Source organism: Mastigoproctus giganteus, chromosome 14 (genome assembly GCF_048544385.1).
Source record: "Mastigoproctus giganteus isolate SK-2022 chromosome 14, ASM4854438v1, whole genome shotgun sequence".
NCBI classification, from domain to species: Eukaryota; Metazoa; Arthropoda; class Arachnida; order Uropygi; family Thelyphonidae; genus Mastigoproctus; species Mastigoproctus giganteus.
Genome location: NC_143588.1, coordinates 10,144,581 through 10,165,853, shown reverse-complemented (window position 1 = coordinate 10,165,853; position 21,273 = coordinate 10,144,581). Strand labels below are relative to the sequence as shown.

Here is a 21,273-nt window from a genome sequence, read left to right as displayed (position 1 = left end):
AAAATTGTGAATTACATCAAATCTGGAGCCCTCAACACCTGTCTGTTTAAAAACGCTGTAAAGACATGAATTCTGATCACGAGGTTTTTCTTTTCTACACTGCTGTACACTGGTTGTCAAATGGAAAGGTTGTCAATTGTGTCTTTGAGTTGAAATCAAGTTGTTCCTGGAAGTGCAAGGAAACATGACCTTGTAGCTTAAGAGTAGCTTACTTTAAGAGATTTTAAGCCAACATGAAGAAGCTTGGAAGAAAAGTGTTGCTTACTTAGCAGACATTTTAGACCAGCTAAATAAGCTGAACCTGAAACTACAGGGAAAGGAAATGCAAATTTCCAATTTCAAGACAATCTTCAGGCATTTGTATCCAAGCTGCAAAACTGGTGTCGGAAAGTAAATTTTGGAAACATTTCCATGTTTGAAAAACTCTGCAGAGGAATCTGAAGGTGAACTGGATGAGAATCTGAAGGAGGAGATTACTGGGCACCTTGAATCCTTTGAAAAGGAATTTCAGCAGTACTTCCCTGAGCTCACAGAAGAAGCTGCACTGGTACAAAACCCATTCTCTGCTTCCCTGAATGTAGCCAGCATTCCTGATGAAGTACAGGATGAATTCTTGGATCTGAGGAACGATTCCTCGTCAGCAATTTTTTGTTTTACAAAAAATTGCTGACTCAGTTCTGGCATGCTATGTATCAGTCATATCCAAATATCACCATGCTTACCTTTCGAATTTCACTTCCATTTGCCTCTAGTATCTCTGCGAGAGTGGATTTTCAAACACTTCTTCATATCAAAACAAAGGCAAGAAACAGACTGTATGTTGATGATGACATGAGGTTGGCTTTAACAAACACTCAGCCGTGAATTTTTAAGCTGGTTTCCCAGATGCAAGTAAAACCATCATAAATATTAGGTTAGAATTATATTCTGAAAAATCTAGTTTTAATGTTTTTTCTTTACCCTATTAAAAATGCCTTTTTATGCAAATGTGGCAGGGGTTGCGGGTTACTTGGCTATTATAAAAGGGGGTCGCGAATCGAAAAAGGTTCGAAAACACTGCTTTAAACAATTCATAATGTGGTCTCCTTGCAACACTGCAATTTGCAGAACTGAAGCCCTTTATGGTAAGAATACCCTTATGTGTCCTTGAATAATACTGCTTCTTTTCTCTTGCCACAAACAGACCCTGCCTACACTGTTCACAAATCATCACATCGGAATGTACAATTAACCTACTCCAGTGGTCTCTTTTTTTTTTTTTTTTTTTCTTTCTCCCAATCCTTTCCTCCTTCAGTGAATACCATCCAATTGGCATATTTTTGTGGGATTACTGCTTCCCATATGCAGTATTTGTATTTTTCAATGTTAAACCTCAACTGCCAATTCTCAGCTCAGAAAGCTAATTTTTCTTGTTCTTGTTGCAGCACCACCATATCTTGACTTGGGTCGTTAAATGCTCTGAAAATCTTGTTTTATCTGTAAACTTTGGCATTAAGGTTGATGTGATTTCATCAATATCATTAATAAATATTGAAAAAAATAAAGGGCCCAGCACTGAACCTAAGGAAGTCCACTAATAACTTTAGTCCACAAAGAGCAGTGCCCATTAATAACTACTCTCTGCCTTCTGCCCTTCAACCATTTGTTTAATCCAAAGTAGTAGCTTGCCTGTAAGTTCCACAATGCCCCAATTTGTATAGAAGTCTTTCATGATTTGGAACGGTATCAAAAGCTTTACTAAAACTAACTACACAATGTCAATACTATTTTTGGATCCAGTTCCTTTGTTACTAAGTTATAACAGCTAAATATGAGAGATATTTGCATCTCTAAATCAGGGGGTTTTCCTATGAGGTTTGCATACCTGTTTTGCTGCTACTTTTAATACAGTGGCAGACAAAAAAAACTGCATTACCTTAAAAAAAAAGTAACATTTGTAGTGAAAGGAAGGTATGATATTATTTGATTACAGTCATTTTGTTTGTCGCAAAGCAAAGCTATTGCATCAGACAGTAATTGCAAGGTATTGCATCAGCTGTTTCTATAAATACACCATTGGAAGGGTATACACGCTCATTAGTACCGTTGTTGATTAAGGGTTTTAAGACACAAGGGCATCAAGGCCAAGATGTGTCTTTCCAGGTTTTATCCTGTTCTGCGAAGGTGTAAGCATGGCTCCATATGTTCAGTTGATACCAAGAAAAAAAAAGTGTAGCTATTGCTCTGTCCCAGTAAGGGCTTTCTACACATGCTATCACTGATAAAATAGGCTGTCACCAGTATCCCAGGTGCTGAAATTAAAGTGTCCTGATCTAAAACTAGCCTTTGAGGTGGCCTCTGGTGTTGAAACAAGTGCACAAACTATCCAAAGACAGCTTTCGGAATGTGGTCTGCATGGCTATTGGCCCAAGAAAAAATCTTTGTTGACCCAACAAATGAGGAAGAAGCGACTTGCTTGGGCTAAAATGCACATTTCATGGACAAAAGAGCAATGGGACATTGTCATCTTTTCTGACGAATCGAAATTCAACCTGCATGGCTCGGATGTGAAGCAATACGACAGCAAACAACAATCGGAGGCATACCATCTTGACTGCATAACACTGACTGTAAATTTCCCTGCCGATCAGATGGTCTGAGGATGCATAACAAACAAAAGGGTGGGGCAAATTAAGTTTATTAATGGAATGGTGAATGCAGAAACCTAAACTGCTATCTTGGAGGAGTGTCCAAAACCCATTATTAGGGATCACCACACAGACGTCCAAAACTGCATTTTTCAACAGGACTCAGCACCTTGCCACACAGCAAAATTAGTAAGCTTTATGCTATTTAGATTTAATGATGAGTTTCTCTTCTTGTCTCACAAGAAAATAATAGCTTAAAACACACTTACATCAATGTTTTCCCTCGTTTTTGTCCCTTAAGATGCAGTCATACCTCAGAAATGCTGGCATTACAGTGTTGGACTGGCATGGCAACAGTCCAGATTTGAACCCTATTGAAAACTGCTGATAGATAATGTCGTTTAAAATTGCTCAGAAGAAGCCAACAAGTAAGGTTCAGCTTCAGGAGAGCAATGTAAGGGTGTGGTACCATGAAATTGGGCAACTGTATATTAATTGATTGATTAATTAATTCAACTGTATATCAGAAGTTGATTAATTCTATGCTAGATAGTTGAAAAGGCTGTAATTGTAGCTCGAGGTGGAACAACAAAATATTGAGGACTTATTTTGCTGATTTACGGCACATAATACTATTATGTTAACTTGTCATTTCAGTTTGTACACGTAAATGCAATAAAATGTATGTTTGGTTGTCATAATTGCCATTTGCATGATTTCTCGTATTTCCATTGATTATGCATTTTACCCTTTGGGAAGATATTTATGGTCATTAGGTATATCAGGTGGAGTCTTTTTATTGGATTTCATTCACAGATATATATATATATATATATATATATATATATATTCCATCTAACAAATGCAGTTCGAACATTTCTGCAACCCACAATGCAGTGCAAAACACATTTTTTGCAAAATTCACAAGTGATGCAGTTTTTTTGTCCGCCACTGTATAATAGCTTATATTCAATTAGCCCCAGATGCCTCAATAATTTCTCTTCAACTACAGTCTCAATTATCACAAAATCATTCAGCTCCCAAATCAGATGGTATACTTCTGGTACACCCATCACAAACACTTCCTTGTGTGTGAATGCAGATGCAAAATATTTATTCAGTTCATCAGCAAACCAGAAAAGGAACATCAACAGTTATGACATTCATAACTATTGATGAACAGTCAACAAATAGTTTTAATCCTTTTAGTCTTAATATAAACAAATAATGCTTTGCTACTTTTCTCTGTATTCTTAGACAAAGACTTCTAGTAATCTGCCTTAGCCTGCCTAACCCCTTTGTCATTTGATTACAGACCAGTTTGTAATTACTCTATGTTTCTGTGTTCCCTAAAAATTTAAAATCATTCCATGAATTTTTTCTCTGCCACTAGTTTCATCAGTTCAATTGTCATCCATTTAGATCTAAATTTTGAAAAGTACTTTCTTAGTTAGTATGACACATTTAGTAGCTTCTACAATTACTTCTCTGAATGCTTCCTCATTAGAATTTGCATGTGATAACATTACAGTTGGTCCTACTGAAAAGAATGAAATGAAATTTAAAAACTAAGACTACTATAGTCATCTTCATGAAAGCAAAATCCCTTCTCTTTAACCTTGACAGTAGTTACATCTTCACTTAAATCTATATCAATTCATGTTAATGCATGAAGAGTTAGTGATGATAATCAGACCAAGCACATTACTTTTCCTTCTTGCCTCTCTAACATGCTGATGTAGAAAACAGTCAATAAATAAATAAATCCGAGTAGATTCTGCAATTGTGTGAGTGGCTAGCCCCGAAGTTCCAATCAAAATCTGGAAAGTCCCCAATTAAAAGACATTCTGATTTACTGGTGCACTGCAATCTTCTGTATAGATTTCATTATACTCATCAGTCATTTAGCCTAAAACATATCCCTACCCTCTTTTTTGTTTTTCCAGTGCTTATGTCACACCAAACTGATTCAACATTACAGTGTCCACCTATATCAACCATTAGCACTGCCTTAGAGTCTATGTGCTTCTTAAGCAAGAGCATACTCCACCCTTCCTATTATGTCTGTCCTTTCTGTAAATGTATTCTCCATATTCAAATTCCACATCCCCTATATCTGAGTGGCAAATTTATTTACTATATTCCTAGAGTATACAAGTAGTATATGTGAACCTGTTTTTGCTACTAATAATTTTAACACATTACATGTAATTGTCGTTCACCAACACAGATGCAATTCCTCTGCTAAATTTTTATTTTGCATAATATAATTTGTAATTGTAATGTTACTGTTTTATAAGGTTAAAATCACTAGCAATAAAATATAACTTACTTCATCTCTCACAGTGTGTTCTTGATATTCTGGTTCAGCATCAGCAAAACATGACAAAATCAATTCAGCCACAATGACAGGATACGATATCATACAGAGAATGAAGAAAAATTCTTCTTGAATTATCTTCTATAGAAAACAAATGAAAATAAAGAATTATAATAAAGATTATAACCAGAATGCTCTACAATTGGTCGTCGACTTATGACCGACTTCCGTTCTGACTGACAGGTCGTAAGTCGATCTGGTCGTATGTCGGCCATATATTTATTAACAGTATTTTTTAACCTTTCTAATCTTTTTATCATCTTTATGATTTATTTTTATAATCTTTTATTTTTCATTTTAAATACAGTAATGTTTTTATCTTTTACTCAGCGATACTGAATATACCTTCGTTTCTACGCCTAGGCTATCTCTCTCTCTCTATGAGGTTAAATTCAAACGTTCTCTACATTTTAATTGGTTTATTATTCATACTGTTTATAAAAAAACAAAACTACAATCTATAATTATATTGTACATAATGTACTGTAAACACAAAAATACAATCTAAAATTAATGTAAAAATTAATACAAATGAAATTTACAAAATCAATTTTCAATCTTTGCTTGTGCTGGGTTCTGCATCGTCAGGGCCATGTTCTTGGTTTGAGGTAGGAAATGTTTATTTATAGAGACATTATGCAAAGAAAATCTTTTTTTAAAAACGCTTAAACCACCCAGTACTAGCCTGAAAATCTTCTGTGTAATCGTCTCCGGCGCGTGATTTTAAACTGAAACAAACTTCTAGCCTTTGCTTGCACTGTGTGAAGGCTCATGGGTGTATTTTTTTGTATTAAATCTTCCATCCACATAAACAACAATTTCTCCATTTCATGGATGGGTTCCTGTCGTTGTTTGGTTAAAATTGTAGACTTAATAAGTGCAGAACCTTTCACAGCTTCCCGAATTCTTTCTTTGTCCTTAAGTATCGTCAATACCGTGGAATGTGATAACTTCAAGTCACATGCTATCGTATTCACTTTCTTTCCGCCTTCATACTGCTGGATAATTTTCATTTTACACTCTAAATCAATAGTTTTCCTTGACTTTTTAGCTGGCGTATATGTAGATGAAGTCATTTTCCTTTTACTAAACATTTTATACGTATTTAAGTAGAATTTTAATTAATACACCACACGCAACAGATACTTGAAAGCGACTGGGTGTATGTGAGAGAGAGTGACCGGGTGTATGTGCCTGGTGCTGTCTTCAGGCCTCCCTTCATCAATTAATTAATTTATTATTATTTTTTTTTTGTGGTCGTAAGTGCGGCCGGTCGTAAGTCGCATAGGTCGTAAGTCGACGACCAGGTGTATATGGGCATAATTAAAATTTTTAGTCAACATTTAAGGAGAAAATTTCTAAATATAATTTCTGTGGTCATGGCATGGATTTATTAAAGGAACATCCTGTCTGACTAATCTGGCTAGGTACTATGATGCAAAAAAATAATTTTAGCATCATATACAGCTAGGCCTAGCATAACGCGAGTTCGATTAATGCAATATTCAGTTAACGCTATTTGAAAAATGATACCACTTTTCACTTTACACGAAGCAAATTTCCAGTTAATGCGATCTTTTTTTTTTTTTTATGCGATACTTGAAAAAGATTTGAATAGCGTGTTAAGCTTACTGCGAGTCGTAAGGTCAATAAACAAACGTTTGCCTGCTGCCCGCCTCGGTGTGTTCCATCAACCATTGGAAGAAGTTGTTATTTGGTTTTTAGGAGCATTAGCAACTAGGGCCATATTGCTCCGGTGCGGTGGTCATTCCCTGACCTTTCCGCATGCTCCGTATTTGGTGGTGACGGGCTCGAACCCTGGTCTAATCAAGAAGCATGTGCTATGCACTGCTGCTCCTTCCCACCTGGCTACGGAGGCGCCCATTGGAAGAAAACGTGTTTGTCTCCTGCTAATAAAGTCAATGCAGACTTGCATTTAAAAATTCAAATTTTTAAAAATTTTTAAAAATTCAAATTTTTAAATGAGCCAGATGAAAATGTTACCGCGAAGGAGATAACAGTAAAAGAATTCGATGAAATCTTTCGTATCGCATAGAACCTCAAACAAAAGGTTTGATGTTCTCTGCAATATTTATTTTGCCAGGGCCCAGAGAAGATTGTTGTCGGCTATCAGAAATTGATTTTTTTTTTATGAAAAAATCCAAACAAGAAAGGTATCAAAACCTATAGTACTTAGTACCATGCACGGGTTGAAGGAGAAGTATGGGGGGGGGAGTGCCGGAAACTTTGCTCTAGAGACTAAACATGGGTTTCACCACTTCAAGCCACCAATACGCAAAGTGGTGGTATTTCACCGGTTGATTGATGAAAAGAGAAAGTCAACACTGTTCAAATATATCTGCAACAGTAATTTCTTCATTGTGTATTTTATGTCAGAGGTTCCCAAAGTTTCTCGGTTCATGGCACCTTTAATGTCTCAGTAATTTTTTCAAGGCACACCCAGACCAAAAGAAATACCTAACAGTTTCGTTTAGTAGTTAGATCCAAACAACTTAATAAGAAATGCTGAAACTGTGAACTACCTCGAGCTAGTAGTTCGCGCAGTGTCCGACAGATGTCGAGTATCGCTGTGTTTCCTTCGAAAATTTAAAATATTCCGAGGCACACAGTTCCTCTGTTTTATGCAATAAACATTTAATTCCATAATTATTTTCATTACCTTTTACATTACCTTATACAGTTATTTTTTTTTTTTTAAATGTTATTTAAAAGGTATTTTTAAAATTCTTTATGGACATTTCAGAAGGTCAAGGATCAATTATAATTTTTTCTATTGGTTATGATATTCGATTAACGCGTTTCCGTTTTGCGTGATGCACTCGCGGGATGAATTAATCACATTAATCGAGGCCCGCCTATACTTACATTTCAGAAAATGCTTTTGACAGCAGTGGTATCAAAAGACTGCTGTACAATTTCCCCTTGCCACACTGGTTTCCAGTGTGACAATGGGGGAAGTTACTGCTATGGATAAAGGGGTGGTTGAGTAGGAGAAGACAGAGTGGTTATCAATGGGCAGTGCTCTTCTTGGACTAATGTTATTAGTGGAGCCCCCCAAGGGTTCAGACTGGGCACATTCTTGTTTTCTGTATTTATTAATAATATTGATGAAGATATATCAAGTTTAATGTCTAAGTTTGCAGATGACACAAAGGTTGGCAAAGTGATTAATGACAGTAATTATGGGATGCTACTGAAACAAGATCTATAAAAATTAGGCAGATGGGCTAAGAATTGTAAATCGAAGTTTAATTGACAAATGCAAAGAGATTCATATGGATAGCAGTAATCCCAGAGTAACATATCAAACATAGTACCAACACTCAGGGTAGTGGTAAATGAAAAAGACCTGGGGAACTGAAATCAAACAAAGTTCTCAAAACAATGCAGGGAGGCTGCTAGGACAATGGGATTTTGTGATATAGGAATTTTGCCAGCAAGAATAAGGAGATGATTATATCACTATATTTAGGCCAACAAAAACAGTGAGCATTAGCATTGGCATTAGTAGAGGCATATGATGCAAGAAAGCAAGCTTATTCAGCATCAGCCAAAAAAAAAAAAAAAAACCCACTCCCATTTCACCCCTCCGTTCGTTCAAAATACCTGTCCAGTCGAGCTTTAAATTTGTTTAGGCTATCAACTTCAACAACAAGTGATGGAAGTCGGTTCCACCAACCAACCACCCGCTGGCCAAAGGCAAATTTCCGCACATCTATCCGACATCCGTCCTTCCTCAATTTGAATTTATGCCCTCTGAGGTGATTATTCTGAGAAAGATGAAGAATCCCATTGGCATTGAGCATGCTCAAACCATTCAAAGCCTTATACACCTCTATCAGATCACCTCGCCGGTGCCTAGTCTCCAGACTCTGTAATTTGCAAAACTTAAGCCTTTCTTCGTAAGAGCAACCCTTTGTTCCATTTACTAATCTTGTTGCCCTTCTCTGTACCCGTTCCAGCAGCTCTACATCCTTCTTGAAATGAGGCCTCCAGACCTGTATACAGTACTCAAGATGTGGCCTAACCATTGCCTTATACAAGGGAATAATCACCTCCTTATCCCTGCTAGAAAAATTCCTGTATATCATTGACAAGACACCATGAGCTACTCTTGCAGCTCGTCTGCACTGCTCAGAGAACTTCATATCTGCCTGCACAATTACCCCCAGGTCCTTTTCATTCTCCACCACTGTCAGTGTAGTACCGCAGAGTTGATACGTTGCTCTGGGGTTACTGTTTCCCATATGTAGTACTTTACATTTGTCAATGTTAAACTTCATTTGCCACCTCTCAGCCCATCTGTTCAACCTTTCCAGATCCTGTTGCAGCAGCATAGCGTCAGTAGTGTCCTTAACGACCCTGCCAACCTTTGTATCATCTGCAAACTTGGACATTAAACTTGATATCCCATCATCAATATCATTCATAAACACCGAAAACAACAACGGACCCAACACTGAACCTTGAGGAACTCCACTAATAACATTAGTCCACGTTGAGCAGTGTCCATTGATTACCACTCTCTGTCTTCTGCCACTCAACCATCCCCTTATCCATAGCAGCAATTTGCCTCCAATGCCACACTGCTCCAATTTGTGCAGCAGTCTTCCATGTGCAACAGTATCGAAAGCCTTTCTAAGATCCAAATATATAATATCAAAGTTATTCCCTGCATCCAGTTCTTTTGTGACTACATCATAGTATCCAATCAAATTGGTCAGGCAAGACCTGCCCTTAACAAAACCATGCTGCGTCTGAGCTATAACGGAATTCTTGTCTAGATGATCCTGCAGTGCTTCTTTAACCAGTGCCTCCATTAATTTACCTGGAACAGAAGTTAAACTAACAGGTCTATAATTACTTGTGTCAGCCTTTGATCCTCCTTTGTGAACTGGGGTTACATTTGCACATCTCCAGTCTATGGGTACCTCCCCTGAGTCCAAAGAAGCTCTCATAATTATGGCTAGGGGTTTGCATACTTCCTTTGCTGCCTCCTTTAATATAACTGGATAGATCCCATCCACCCCAGGTGCCTTTTTTATGTTTATCCTCAACAATCTCTCCTCCACTTTCCTCTCAGTTATTACAAAATCATCCAGCTCATTGCCAATGTTTACTTTACCTACATCATTCTCCTTCCTGAATAACTCCTCATGCGTGAATGTAGATGCAAAATACTCGTTTAGATTGTTAGCCACCTGAGCAGGATCCTCAACTGTTGAACCATCAATATCCAGTGGACCAATCTGATTCATCCCTTTCCTTCAAGTTCAAGTATGTAAGTGAGGAGAACAAGAGGGGTACACTTTCCAAGGAAAACGTCAGTTCTGCAAGTTGCATTGCCTGAAAACCAAGCACCTGCAAGGGGATTTGACAGGTGTTTAAGGCTTTAAATGGATTAACATACTTTAAATAATATGGCATCCTTTCCTCTTGCTCAGACAACAGACATGTGGGGAGTCATGGATTTAAATTGAACAATGTTCATAAGATAGATGGACAGAAACTGTTTTCAGCCAGTGGGCAGTTGACTGTTGGAAAAAATGTCCATATGATGTTGCAAAAGTGGGTAGTTTGAATAATTTTAATAAAGAACTATATAAATTCTGAGAGGGGATGGATAGGTGATGTGAGGAGTTTGTTTGTTGGCTGATGCTGCATATAAGCTTGCTTTCTTGCATCATTTGCTACTACTAATATTAATTTTAATTTAATTTGGTTGATTGAAGCAACCATAAAAATCTATACTTCCCAATACTACTAGGAAATCCACAGTCTCGCCAAATAAACTAATCAAACTCATTAATTCAAACATAACAAAGCAACTGTTTCATAACTTTTCTATTCTCAAATACTTTTTACCAAACTGAAATCTTTACCAAAAGTAATCTGGCAAAAGTAAGATTATACAGTAAACCCCCAGTATTCGCGGTATCTGTATTCGGGGTTTCGCGATCGCTGATTTAATATAAAATGAAACCTAAAAAAATGTGAATTTTAAAGTGCCGTGAACATTTTCCACCATAAAAAAACATGGGCATGGCTAAAATTATCTTTCTCGGTCAAAACAGCATGCAGTGGGTGGGGGGAGAGGGGTGAAAAAATCGCGAGCGTGGATGTTTCTCGCTAATCCTTGTTCAGTATGTGTTATGTGCTTGTCATCGTCGTTTGCTTTTAATTTATATGCTTATAAATTGAATAAATTTATAAATTGATATGCTTACAAAAGTAATAAATCTACTGTTTTGCAGTAGATTTATTACTTTGTTAACGAGTATTACTTTGTTAACGAGTGTGTTAACAGAAGAAAGTGACTTTATTGTGGACAAGTTCTTTCTAACCCGTACAAAAATATGGCTATGAATAACAAGGGAAATGTGAAAATATCAAAGAAGGTGATGATGGTATATCAGGCTTAATGTCCAAGTTTGCAGACGATACAAAGGTTGGCAGGGTTGTCAAGGACACTACTGACACTATGCTGCTGCAACAGGATCTGGAAAGGTTGAGCAGATGGGCTGAGAGGTGGCAAATGAAGTTTAACATTGATAAATGTAAAGTACTACACATGGGAAACAGCAACCCCAGAGCAACGTATCAACTCTGTGGTACTACACTGACAGTGGTAGAGAATGAAAGGGACTTGGGGGTGGTTGTGCAGGCAGATATGAAGTTCTCTGAGCAGTGCAGACGGGCTGCAAGAGTAGCTCATGGAGTATTGTCAATGATATACAGGAATTTTTCCAGCAGGGATAAGGAGGTGATTATTCCATTGTATAAGGCGATGGTCAGGCCACACCTAGAGTACTGTATACAGGTCTGGAGACCTCATTTCAAGAAGGATGTAGAGCTGCTGGAACGAGTACAGAGAAGGGCAACAAGATTAGTGAATGGAACAAAGGGGTGCTCTTACGAAGAAAGGCTTAAGTTTTGCAAATTACAGTGTCTGGAGACTAGGCACCAGCGAGGTGATCTGATAGAGGTGTATAAAGCCTTGAATGGTTTAAGCATGCTCAATGCTGATGGGATTCTTCCTCTAGCTCAGAAAAATCACCTGAGAGGGCATAAATTCAAATTGAGGAAAGACAGATGTAGGATAGACATGCGGAAATTTGCCTTTAGCCAGCGGGTGGTTGGTTGGTGGAACAGACTTCCATCCCTTGTGGTGGAGGTTGATAGCCTAAATAAGTTTAAGGCTCAGCTGGACAGGTATTTTGAACGAACAGAGGGGTGAAGTGGAAGTGGATTTTTTTTTTTTTTTTGGCTGATGCTGCATAAGCTTGCTTTCTTGCATCAAATGCCTCTACTAATGCTAATGCTAAAGGTGATGACATTAGCGAATAAAATTGAGTTATTAGATAAAATTTTTAATGGTGAAAGTGTCTCCTCAGTGGCAAAACATTATAAAATCAATGAGTCAATGGTACGATCAATCAAGAAATTGGAAGAAAAATCCGCTGTAGTGTCCGTGAAAACGCTCTAATTGCTTCAAAAATTTGCTCTGTAACTTGTGATTTTAAATGAGAAAAGAAGGGAAAAAACTTTAAATCTGTGGATAGCAGACCGAACTCAAAATAAAATTCCGTTAAGTTCACTCATCATTCGTGAAAAGGCAAAACTCCTTAACAAACACTTTAGCGAAACTGGTGATAGCACTGGCGGGATAAGTTTTTTTGCTAGCAAAGGCATTCGTTTGAAATTTCTAATAAATATTACATTTAATATTAAATTGTTTCTTATTTTCATTTCGATGCCATATGCTTGCATTTCACTATGTACTTCTATGTACATATAATACATACGTAGACAAAATTTTAGACTAGTTTTTCTTATATATTTCATACTTTGGAACGGAACCCCTTTATTACTATGGGTGCCATAAATCAGTATTCGCGTTTTCAGTATCCGCGACATTTCTCAGGAACGTAACCCCCGCGAATGGCGGGGGTTTACTGTATATTGTTTGCATTAAAAAACCAAAACTATTTCCATATGGAAATGCATATAAAGATTTAAAGTATGCAAAGCAGTATAACGATTTTTTTAAAAAAGAATACTAAACTAATACTACTAACACTTAATATTCTCAAATATCTTTCGGATAAGTCAAATTTTCGAAAATATTTTATTACCAAATTAAAGATGAGTAATTATTGTTAATCAGTAAAAGAAAAACTGTTATTTAAAAATAAGAATTAACAATATCTTCGTATACAATCTTTGAATTTTAGTTTAATTTGATTATTAGCAACATCTTTCATTAGAATGCATTACATTAAAAAAAACTTTTTGATAGCCAATATTTTTGGCATAAATGTTCCAATATTTGTAATCCAAAGGATCACAGAATGAAATGTTGTTTATAAAGGTCAAACAACAAGGTTAGAGTTCATTCAGTGGTTAGTTCCCCTCCCAATTCGTCACTCTCTTTCTCATTTATATCACTTAATTCAATTTTTCTATCAAAAGAAGCAAGGAATAGTTGAGGTGGGGGGGGTCATCTACATCTGGATATGATCATGAAGTACTATACCAAAAGTAATAAACATATGTATGAAACTCTTTTATAGATGTTATAAGCACAATCATATACTAGTTATGATTATGCTTATAATATCTATAATATCCTGATTTATAATGTCTGTTAGGCATTTGTGCAAATGCATCAATAACTTAATTTTGTATTTATTAAATTCTGGTTAATACACTTTTCGAATGATAAATAATTTATCTTTGTAGAGGCAAAACTCAAGGCCAATAGTGTGAACAAACCAATATTCAAGAATGGTTCTGATAATACTGCCCTGGAAAGATTGTGCAAGGCTCAAGGAGTAGAATTTTTTTCAGTCTGGTCTGTACTTGTTAACAGGACAGACTGCTTCAACAGGGATGGGATACACTTAAATAGAAAGGGTGCAAGAATATTTGCTGATGCTATCGAGCCAGTGTTAGGTGGGTCGGAAAACTGCTAGCTTGGGGGATACAAGGACTAATAGATTAACAGTAGCCACTGGCAGAGGTAAAAGTGATTCTTGCACTGCTTCTATTGGAATGAGCAGCAGCCAGGAAAACTAGATGCAGGATATTTCAGAGACTGCTGGGAGTCATTGCAGTACAAGTAAATACATGGGTTGTGTTAGGGTAGCTAAGAATAGAAACAGGTGCATGTATACTTGCGTGTACACCAATGCTAGGAGTTTGGTAAATAAATTTGATGAATTTGAGGTATTGCTCAAAACATCAAAGGCAAATATTGTTGGGATATCAAAGACGTGGTGTCACACAGATATAAGGAATTCAGAACTGGAATGTGGGGTGTACAATGTGTACAGAAAGGATAGACAGGATAGGAAGGGAGGACGGGTTATGCTATTAATTAAGAAACACAATCTAAGGAAGCCAGTCGACATCGCTGGACAGTGCAGTGTCCAGTCAGTTCGGTGTGACATAAGCATTGGGAGATCAAAATTGAGAGTAGGAATGTGTGCTATAGGCCTAATAACTCTGATGAGTATAATAAGAAACTGTACAGGGAAATAAAGTGGGTAGTAAATCAGAGTTTTATAATGGGGGATTTTAATTTCCCAGATATTGACTGGAATTTGTGGGTTAGTCGATGACACACTAGCAAGGCTTTTATGTATTTATTGGATGATTGTTTTCTACATCAGCATGTTCGGGAGGCAACTAGAGGGAGTAATACTCTTGATCTGATTATCAGTAGTGATTTTTCGTGCATTAAGAATCTACAGATTAAGAAACCACTAAGTGGCAGTGATCACAGTGTGCTGAAGTGGGATTTACTCAAAGAAGTAACTACCATCAGCGGTAAGGGGAAGGGTTTTTGCTTTCTTAAAGGCGACTACGATGGTCTGAGAAGGTATTTAAATTCTATATAGTGGGACCAACTGATGATGTTACCAACAGCAAATTCAAAATGGGAAGAATTCAAAGAACTTATCTTGAAAGCTACTAGGTTTTACATACTAAGAAATATTGTTCAAGGTTTAGGCCTAAATGGATGTCAGATGAACTAATGAGACATATGACAGAGAAGAAAAATGCATGGGATACATATAAATTAAAGGGCGACATGGAAGCCTATGATAGATATAAGCTGGTCTGTAACCAAGTTACAAAGGAGGTTAGGCAGCCAAAGGCAGATTACAAGAAATCTTTGGCAAAGTATGCAAAAAAAACAGCAAAGAGTTCTTTACTTATGTAAGCTCTAGAAGGAAGGGGATAAATCAGATTGGTCCACTTGGTATCGATGGTTCAACTGTTGATGATCCTGCTCAAGTGGCTAACAAATTAAATGAATATTTTGCATCGACATTCACACATGAGGACTTATTCAGCGAGGGGTATGCCAGAGGTGTATTCTACTCTGGCAGTAAGCTAGATAATCTTGTAATAACTGAGAGTAAAGTGGAGGAGAAATTGTTGAAGATAAGCACAAGAAAGGCAACTGGGGTGGATGGGATCTATCAAGTCATATTAAAGGAGGCAGCAAAGGAAGTAAGCAAACCCTTAGACATAATTATGAGAGCTTCCTTGGACTCAACAAAGGTACCCATAGACTGGAGATGTGCAAATGAGACCCTAATTCACAAAGGAGGATCAAAGGCTGACAAGTAATTATAGACCTGTGAGTTAAACTTCTGTTGCAGGAAAATTAATGGAGGCACTGTTCAAAGAAGCACTGCAGGATCATCTAGACAAGACTTCAGTCATAGCTCGGACACAGAATGGTTTTGTTAAGGGAAAGTCTTGCCTGACCAATTTGATTGGATACTATGAAACAGTCAAAAAAGAACTGGATGCAGGGAATAACTTTGATATTATATATTTGGATCTTAGAAAGGCTTTTGATACTGTTACACATGGAAGACTGCTGCACAAATTGGAGCAGTGTGGCATTGGAGGCTGTTGTTGTTATTTGGTTTTTAAGAGAATTAGCAACTAAGGCCATATTGCTCCGGGATATGCGGTGGTCATTCCATGACCTTTCCACATCCTCCGTATTTGGTAGTGACGGGCTTGAACCCCGGTCTAATCAAGAAACGTGTGCTACGCACTGCTGCTGCTCCTTCCCACCTGGCTACGGAGGTGCCCCCATTGGAGGCAAATTGCTGCTATGGATAAAGGGATGGTTGAGGGGGAGAAGACAGAGAGTAGTAATCAATGGACACTGCTCATCGTGGACTAATGTTATTAGTGGAGTCCCTCAGAGTTCAATGTTCGGTCCATTGTTGTTTTCAGTATTTATAAATGATATTGATGATGGTACATCAAGCTTAATGCCCAAGTTTGCAGACAATACAAAGGTTGACAGGGTTGTTAAGGACACTACTGACACTATGCTGCTGCAACAGGATCTGAAAGGTTGAGCAGATGGGCTGTGAGGTGGCAAATGAAGTTTAACATTGATAAATGTAAAATACTACATAGGGAAACAGCAACCCCAGAGCAACGTATGAATTCTGTGGTACTACAAGACAGTGGTAGAGAATGAAAAGTACCTTGGGGTAATTGTGCAGTCAGATATGAAGTTCTCTGAGCAGTGCAGGCGGGCTGCAAGAATAGCTCATGGTGTCTTGTCAATGATATACAGGAATTTTTCTAGCAGGGATAAGGAGGTGATTATTCCCTTGTATAAGGCAATGGTCGGGCCACACCTTGAGTACTGTATACAGGTCTGGAGGCCTCATTTCAAGAAAGATGTAGAGATGCTGGAACAAGTACAGAGAAGGGCAACAAGATTAGTGAATGGAACAAATAGTTGCTCTTGTGAAGAAAGGCTTAAATTTTGCAAATTACAGTGTCTGGAGACTAGGCACTGGCGAGGTGATCTAATAGAGGTGTATAAAGCCTTGAATGGTTTGAGCATACTCAATGCTGATGGGATTCTTCCTCTGGCTGAGAATAATCACCTGAGAGGGCATAAATTCAAATTGAGGAAAGACAGATGTAGGATAGATGTGCGGAAGTTTGCCTTTAGCCAGCGGCAAACTTCCATCTTTTGTTGTGGAAGTTGATAGCTTAAATAAATTTAAGGCTGAGCTGGACAGGTATTTGGAACGAACGGAGGGGTGAAAATGGGAGTGATTTTTTTATTTTTATTTTTTTTGGCTGATGCTGCATAAGCTTGCTTTCTTGCATCATATGCCTCTACTAATGCTAATGTATAATAGATGAATTGCATTCTACAGCAGGTAAATTATGTATATCACCATGAAATGAATGTATTTTAAAAGTCCTTTGCTTGTTCTCCTCCCTATCTCCCAACCTTATGTTTCAGGTTACATAGAATTGGGTATACAAAATCTCTAGGTTCCACAACCTGGGTCATGGCGTGCAAACGTATTTTGCTCGCAACCCCCTTTATTAAATATAAAATTGACAAGTAAATGATTCCTCAATGTAAACCCCAAGGTAGGATGACCAGATTTTTAGGGAAGAAAAATAGCATTTTATAAATTATGTAGTAGAAAATTTTATTCGATTACCGAGAGAGGGGGGGGAAAAAAAATGTTTATTTTAATTGAATACAGCAAAAACATCAGATCAAATTATTCTTCAATTAAGATTACAAAACAATAAAAAACGAACAATTACAAAACAAAACAATTAATGAGAAAGCCAAGCCTTGATAACAAATAATATTTTGTTCATATTTTGGCACAATGTTTGAAATTACAAATCTCTGTTTATATAGCTGTTAATTTTGAGAAGCCAACGTCACATAAATATGTAGACCCGAAAGACAGTAATGTTTGTATCGCCATTTTTGATAATTGTTTGTTTGTTTGTTATTTGGTTTTTAGGAGCATTAGCAACAAAGGCCATATTGCTCCGGGAATATGCAGTGGTTTACCTGACCTTTCCACATCCTCCATATTTGGTGGTGACGGGCTTGAACCCCAGTCTAATCAAGAAGCGTGTGCTATGCACTGCTGCTTCTTCCCACCTGGCTACGGAGGCGCCATTTTTGATAATTCTGGATACTTGATGGTATTGAGGTTGTCACAGACATCCTCTCAGATATGCAAGACAAGCTGTACTTGCTAAGTGGGAGTCTAAAACGCTGACATTCTAGTCAAGTGGACCCAATTTCAGCGAAGTTCGGGCAGTCTCTGATAGCCAAATCCTGTGCTTGCACCTTCACGTAGATGGGACTGTTAGTAATCCTGAGTATAACCTCCATGAAAAAGCACACAGTAGGTGACCACCCAGGTGTGAACTAACGTAAGGTGTGGCACCCACACCACATGGAGGAATGCCATGTTACCAGGCAATACTAGGTAGTAGATGACTCTCAACAACCGGTGCAATACCACCACTTTGCTTATTGGAGGCTTGAAGTGGTGGAACCCATGTTTAGTCTCCAGAACTAAGTTCCGGTCAACCCTTTCCCCATCTCTTCCATCATGCAGTATGACTGATGAGTGTGAGATTACGACGAACATCGTGGCGTGATCCAATCTTCCTTACATTTCGAGGGTACATCTCTAAAACTCTAAAACGGTGTTCACAGGCCGGCCGCTAGTTATTACACCGGACCTAATCTATTTGTAACTCTTTAGGAGGCTTCCAGATCAGCTAGTGTATAATCTTGCTACCTCTACTCTGCCAGATAGTGACTGGAGAGAGTCCGAGTAGTGTGCATACAGTGGGAATTGTCGAGGCCACGTTATGTCAAGGATCTGCGTATATTCTTGCATGTCCCCCCCCCACTTTTTCTTATTATTGAATACACCGTGAAATGTCAAACAAATAGAGTAAGCTTATCTGCGAAAAGATCTAGATCTCCCAAACACTGGTCAACTCTTCCCCCTTCTCTTCCATCATGCAGTATGACTGATGAGTGTGAGATTACGACGAACATCGTGGCGCGATCCAATCTTCCTTACATTTCGAGGGTACAGCTCTAAAACTCTAAAACGGTGTTCACAGGCCGGCCGCTAGTTATTACACCGGACCTAATCTATTTGTAACTCTTTAGGAGGCTTTCAGATCAGCTAGTGTATAATCTTGCTACCTCTACTCTGCCAGATAGTGACTGGAGAGAGTCCGAGTAGTGTGATGCAGGGGGAATTGTCGAGGCCACGTTATGTCAAGGATCTGCGTATATTCTTGCATGTCCCCGCCCCACTTTTTCTTACTATTGAATACACCGTGAAATGTCAAACTAATAGAGTAGGCTTATCTGCGAAAAGATCTAAATCTCCCAAACACTTTCTAGTTCATGTCACACATATACGTGGTCTCAATTCTAATCTCAACAACGTCCATTTCCACTTGCAGTATGCCAAACCCCATGTACTTTTTCTGACAGAATCTCAGTTATCAGTTGATTCAACTACTGCTCATCTCAGTTGCCCAAACTATTCACTGTATGATTCCTTTCAGCTCAAAGGTGGTACTTGCGCTAATGTCCGTTCCAATGTTCCCTGTCAGAGTCTTGTTGTCTCTGTATCAAATTCATCTGTTGTCTATACCGTTCTCCCAACTCCACTAATCACTTGGACCTCTTTGACTTCCTCTCTTTGCAACTTGACTTTCTCCAGTCCAACTTTCCTAATAGTGAGGTAATTTTCGTTGGTGATTTTAATGTTCACAAGTCCAGCTGACTTCCATTTTCTAGTCACACCAACACATCTGGTCGAGATGCTGAGGCCTTTGCAATTACTAATGACCTTGTACAGTTTGTTCATTTACCTACAAGGATACCGAACAATCCTAACCATACAGCCAACCCGCTTGATCTTTTTCTCAAAACAACCGTTCCAAGTACACGGTCGAAGTAAGTGGTCCTTTAGATCACAACTTTGAAACTATGGAGCTATTCCCAACCTCGTATTGTTTGGCATTACAAGAATGCAAAATGGGATACCTGCGAGACTTCTTTTCTTCTGTCAGATTACTGTTTCAAAACTTCTGATGTCAACGTTTTCTCAGATCGTGTCAGTGAAATTATTCTTGTAGGAATGGAATCCTTTATCCCACACTCCACTTTAAAATCTCGTTCTTTATCTAAACCTTGGTTTTACAATAAATGTGCTAAGGCTGTTCAAGACAAGAACGTTGCATATTGTAATTGGCTTGTTTCCAATTCTTCAGTTTCATTTTCTGCCTAAGCTTACAACAATTGTAAAGCAGTTATTACAGTCTAAACTAGATTTTGAACAAGCAAAGAGTAGAAAACTTGCTTCTTGCCTTAATGGTAGCCGAGCATTCTGGTCTCTTGCCAAAGCTATTGGCTGCAACTTTTTGCGAATCTCTGCTCCTACCTCTGTCAAAACCAGATGGTTCTGTTGTCACTTCAGCCAAGGATAAAGCTGACCTACTAGCATCCCATTTTTCTTCCAACTCATGTATTAATGGTCTTGGTAAAACACCTCCCACCATTCCCAACACGCTCCCCATTCAATGCCTCCTATGGTCTTCAGTCAAAAAGAGGTCAAATCTTGATGCTAAGAAAGCTCCAGGTCCTGATGGTATTTCTCCACTTTTTTCTCAAAACCTGTGCTCTTGAACTTACTCCTGTTCTTTGCCGCCTTTCTTCACTTTCTTATTCCAAAGGTGTTTTTCCTTCTGCTTGGAAATTTGCTCAAATCAAACCAGTTCCTAAAAAGGGTGATAAATCCCTCCCATCCAATTATCGTTCAATTGCAATTACCTCTACTCTTTCTAGAGTAATGGAGAAATAAATTAACTGCCAACTCTTAAACTACCTAGAAACCTTCCGTCTGATCAACGATCACCAGTATGGATTCTATCAGTGTCGATCCACTGGTGATATTCTGGATTATGTTACCATTTATGGACAAATTCAGTGTTCGGTGAAACACAAGCAGTTTGCTCTTGACATCTCATAGGCTTTCGATCGTGTTTGGCATAAAGGTCTTCTAAACAAGTTTCCATCTTATGGTTTGCCAAATGTTTTTTAATTGGTTATCCAATTTTCTCTCTGATCGCTCACTGAGGGTGATGGTAGATGGCCCTCTGTCTTCTAACTTCTCCACTAATACTGCTGTCCCCCACGGTTCAGTTCTTTCCCCACCCTTTTCCTCTTGTATATTAATGACCTTCTTCCATTGACTAGAAATCCTATCCATAGTTTTGCCGATGATAGCACATTGCATTCCACTTTCAGAAACCTTGCCCTGCTCAATCAGCTTCAACTTCTCAAATATCCGCTACCAATTCCTTAAATGGCAATCTCCAGTGGGCCAAAGA

At 38.1% G+C, this 21,273-nt stretch overlaps 1 protein-coding gene across 3 annotated transcripts in view; it reads right to left on the bottom strand.

The window, feature by feature from the left end:
* LOC150074975 (ATP-binding cassette sub-family C member 1-like) overlaps positions 1 to 21,273 on the bottom strand; it is an 889,139-nt gene that overhangs the window by 736,138 nt on the left and 131,728 nt on the right. For all 3 annotated transcript variants that reach the window (XM_090388347.1, XM_090388349.1, XM_090388348.1), the window contains exon 5: positions 4,960 to 5,088. In XM_090388347.1, coding sequence (XP_090244473.1) covers positions 4,960 to 5,088 — 129 coding nt within the window. The remainder of the gene's footprint in view (positions 1 to 4,959; positions 5,089 to 21,273) is intronic.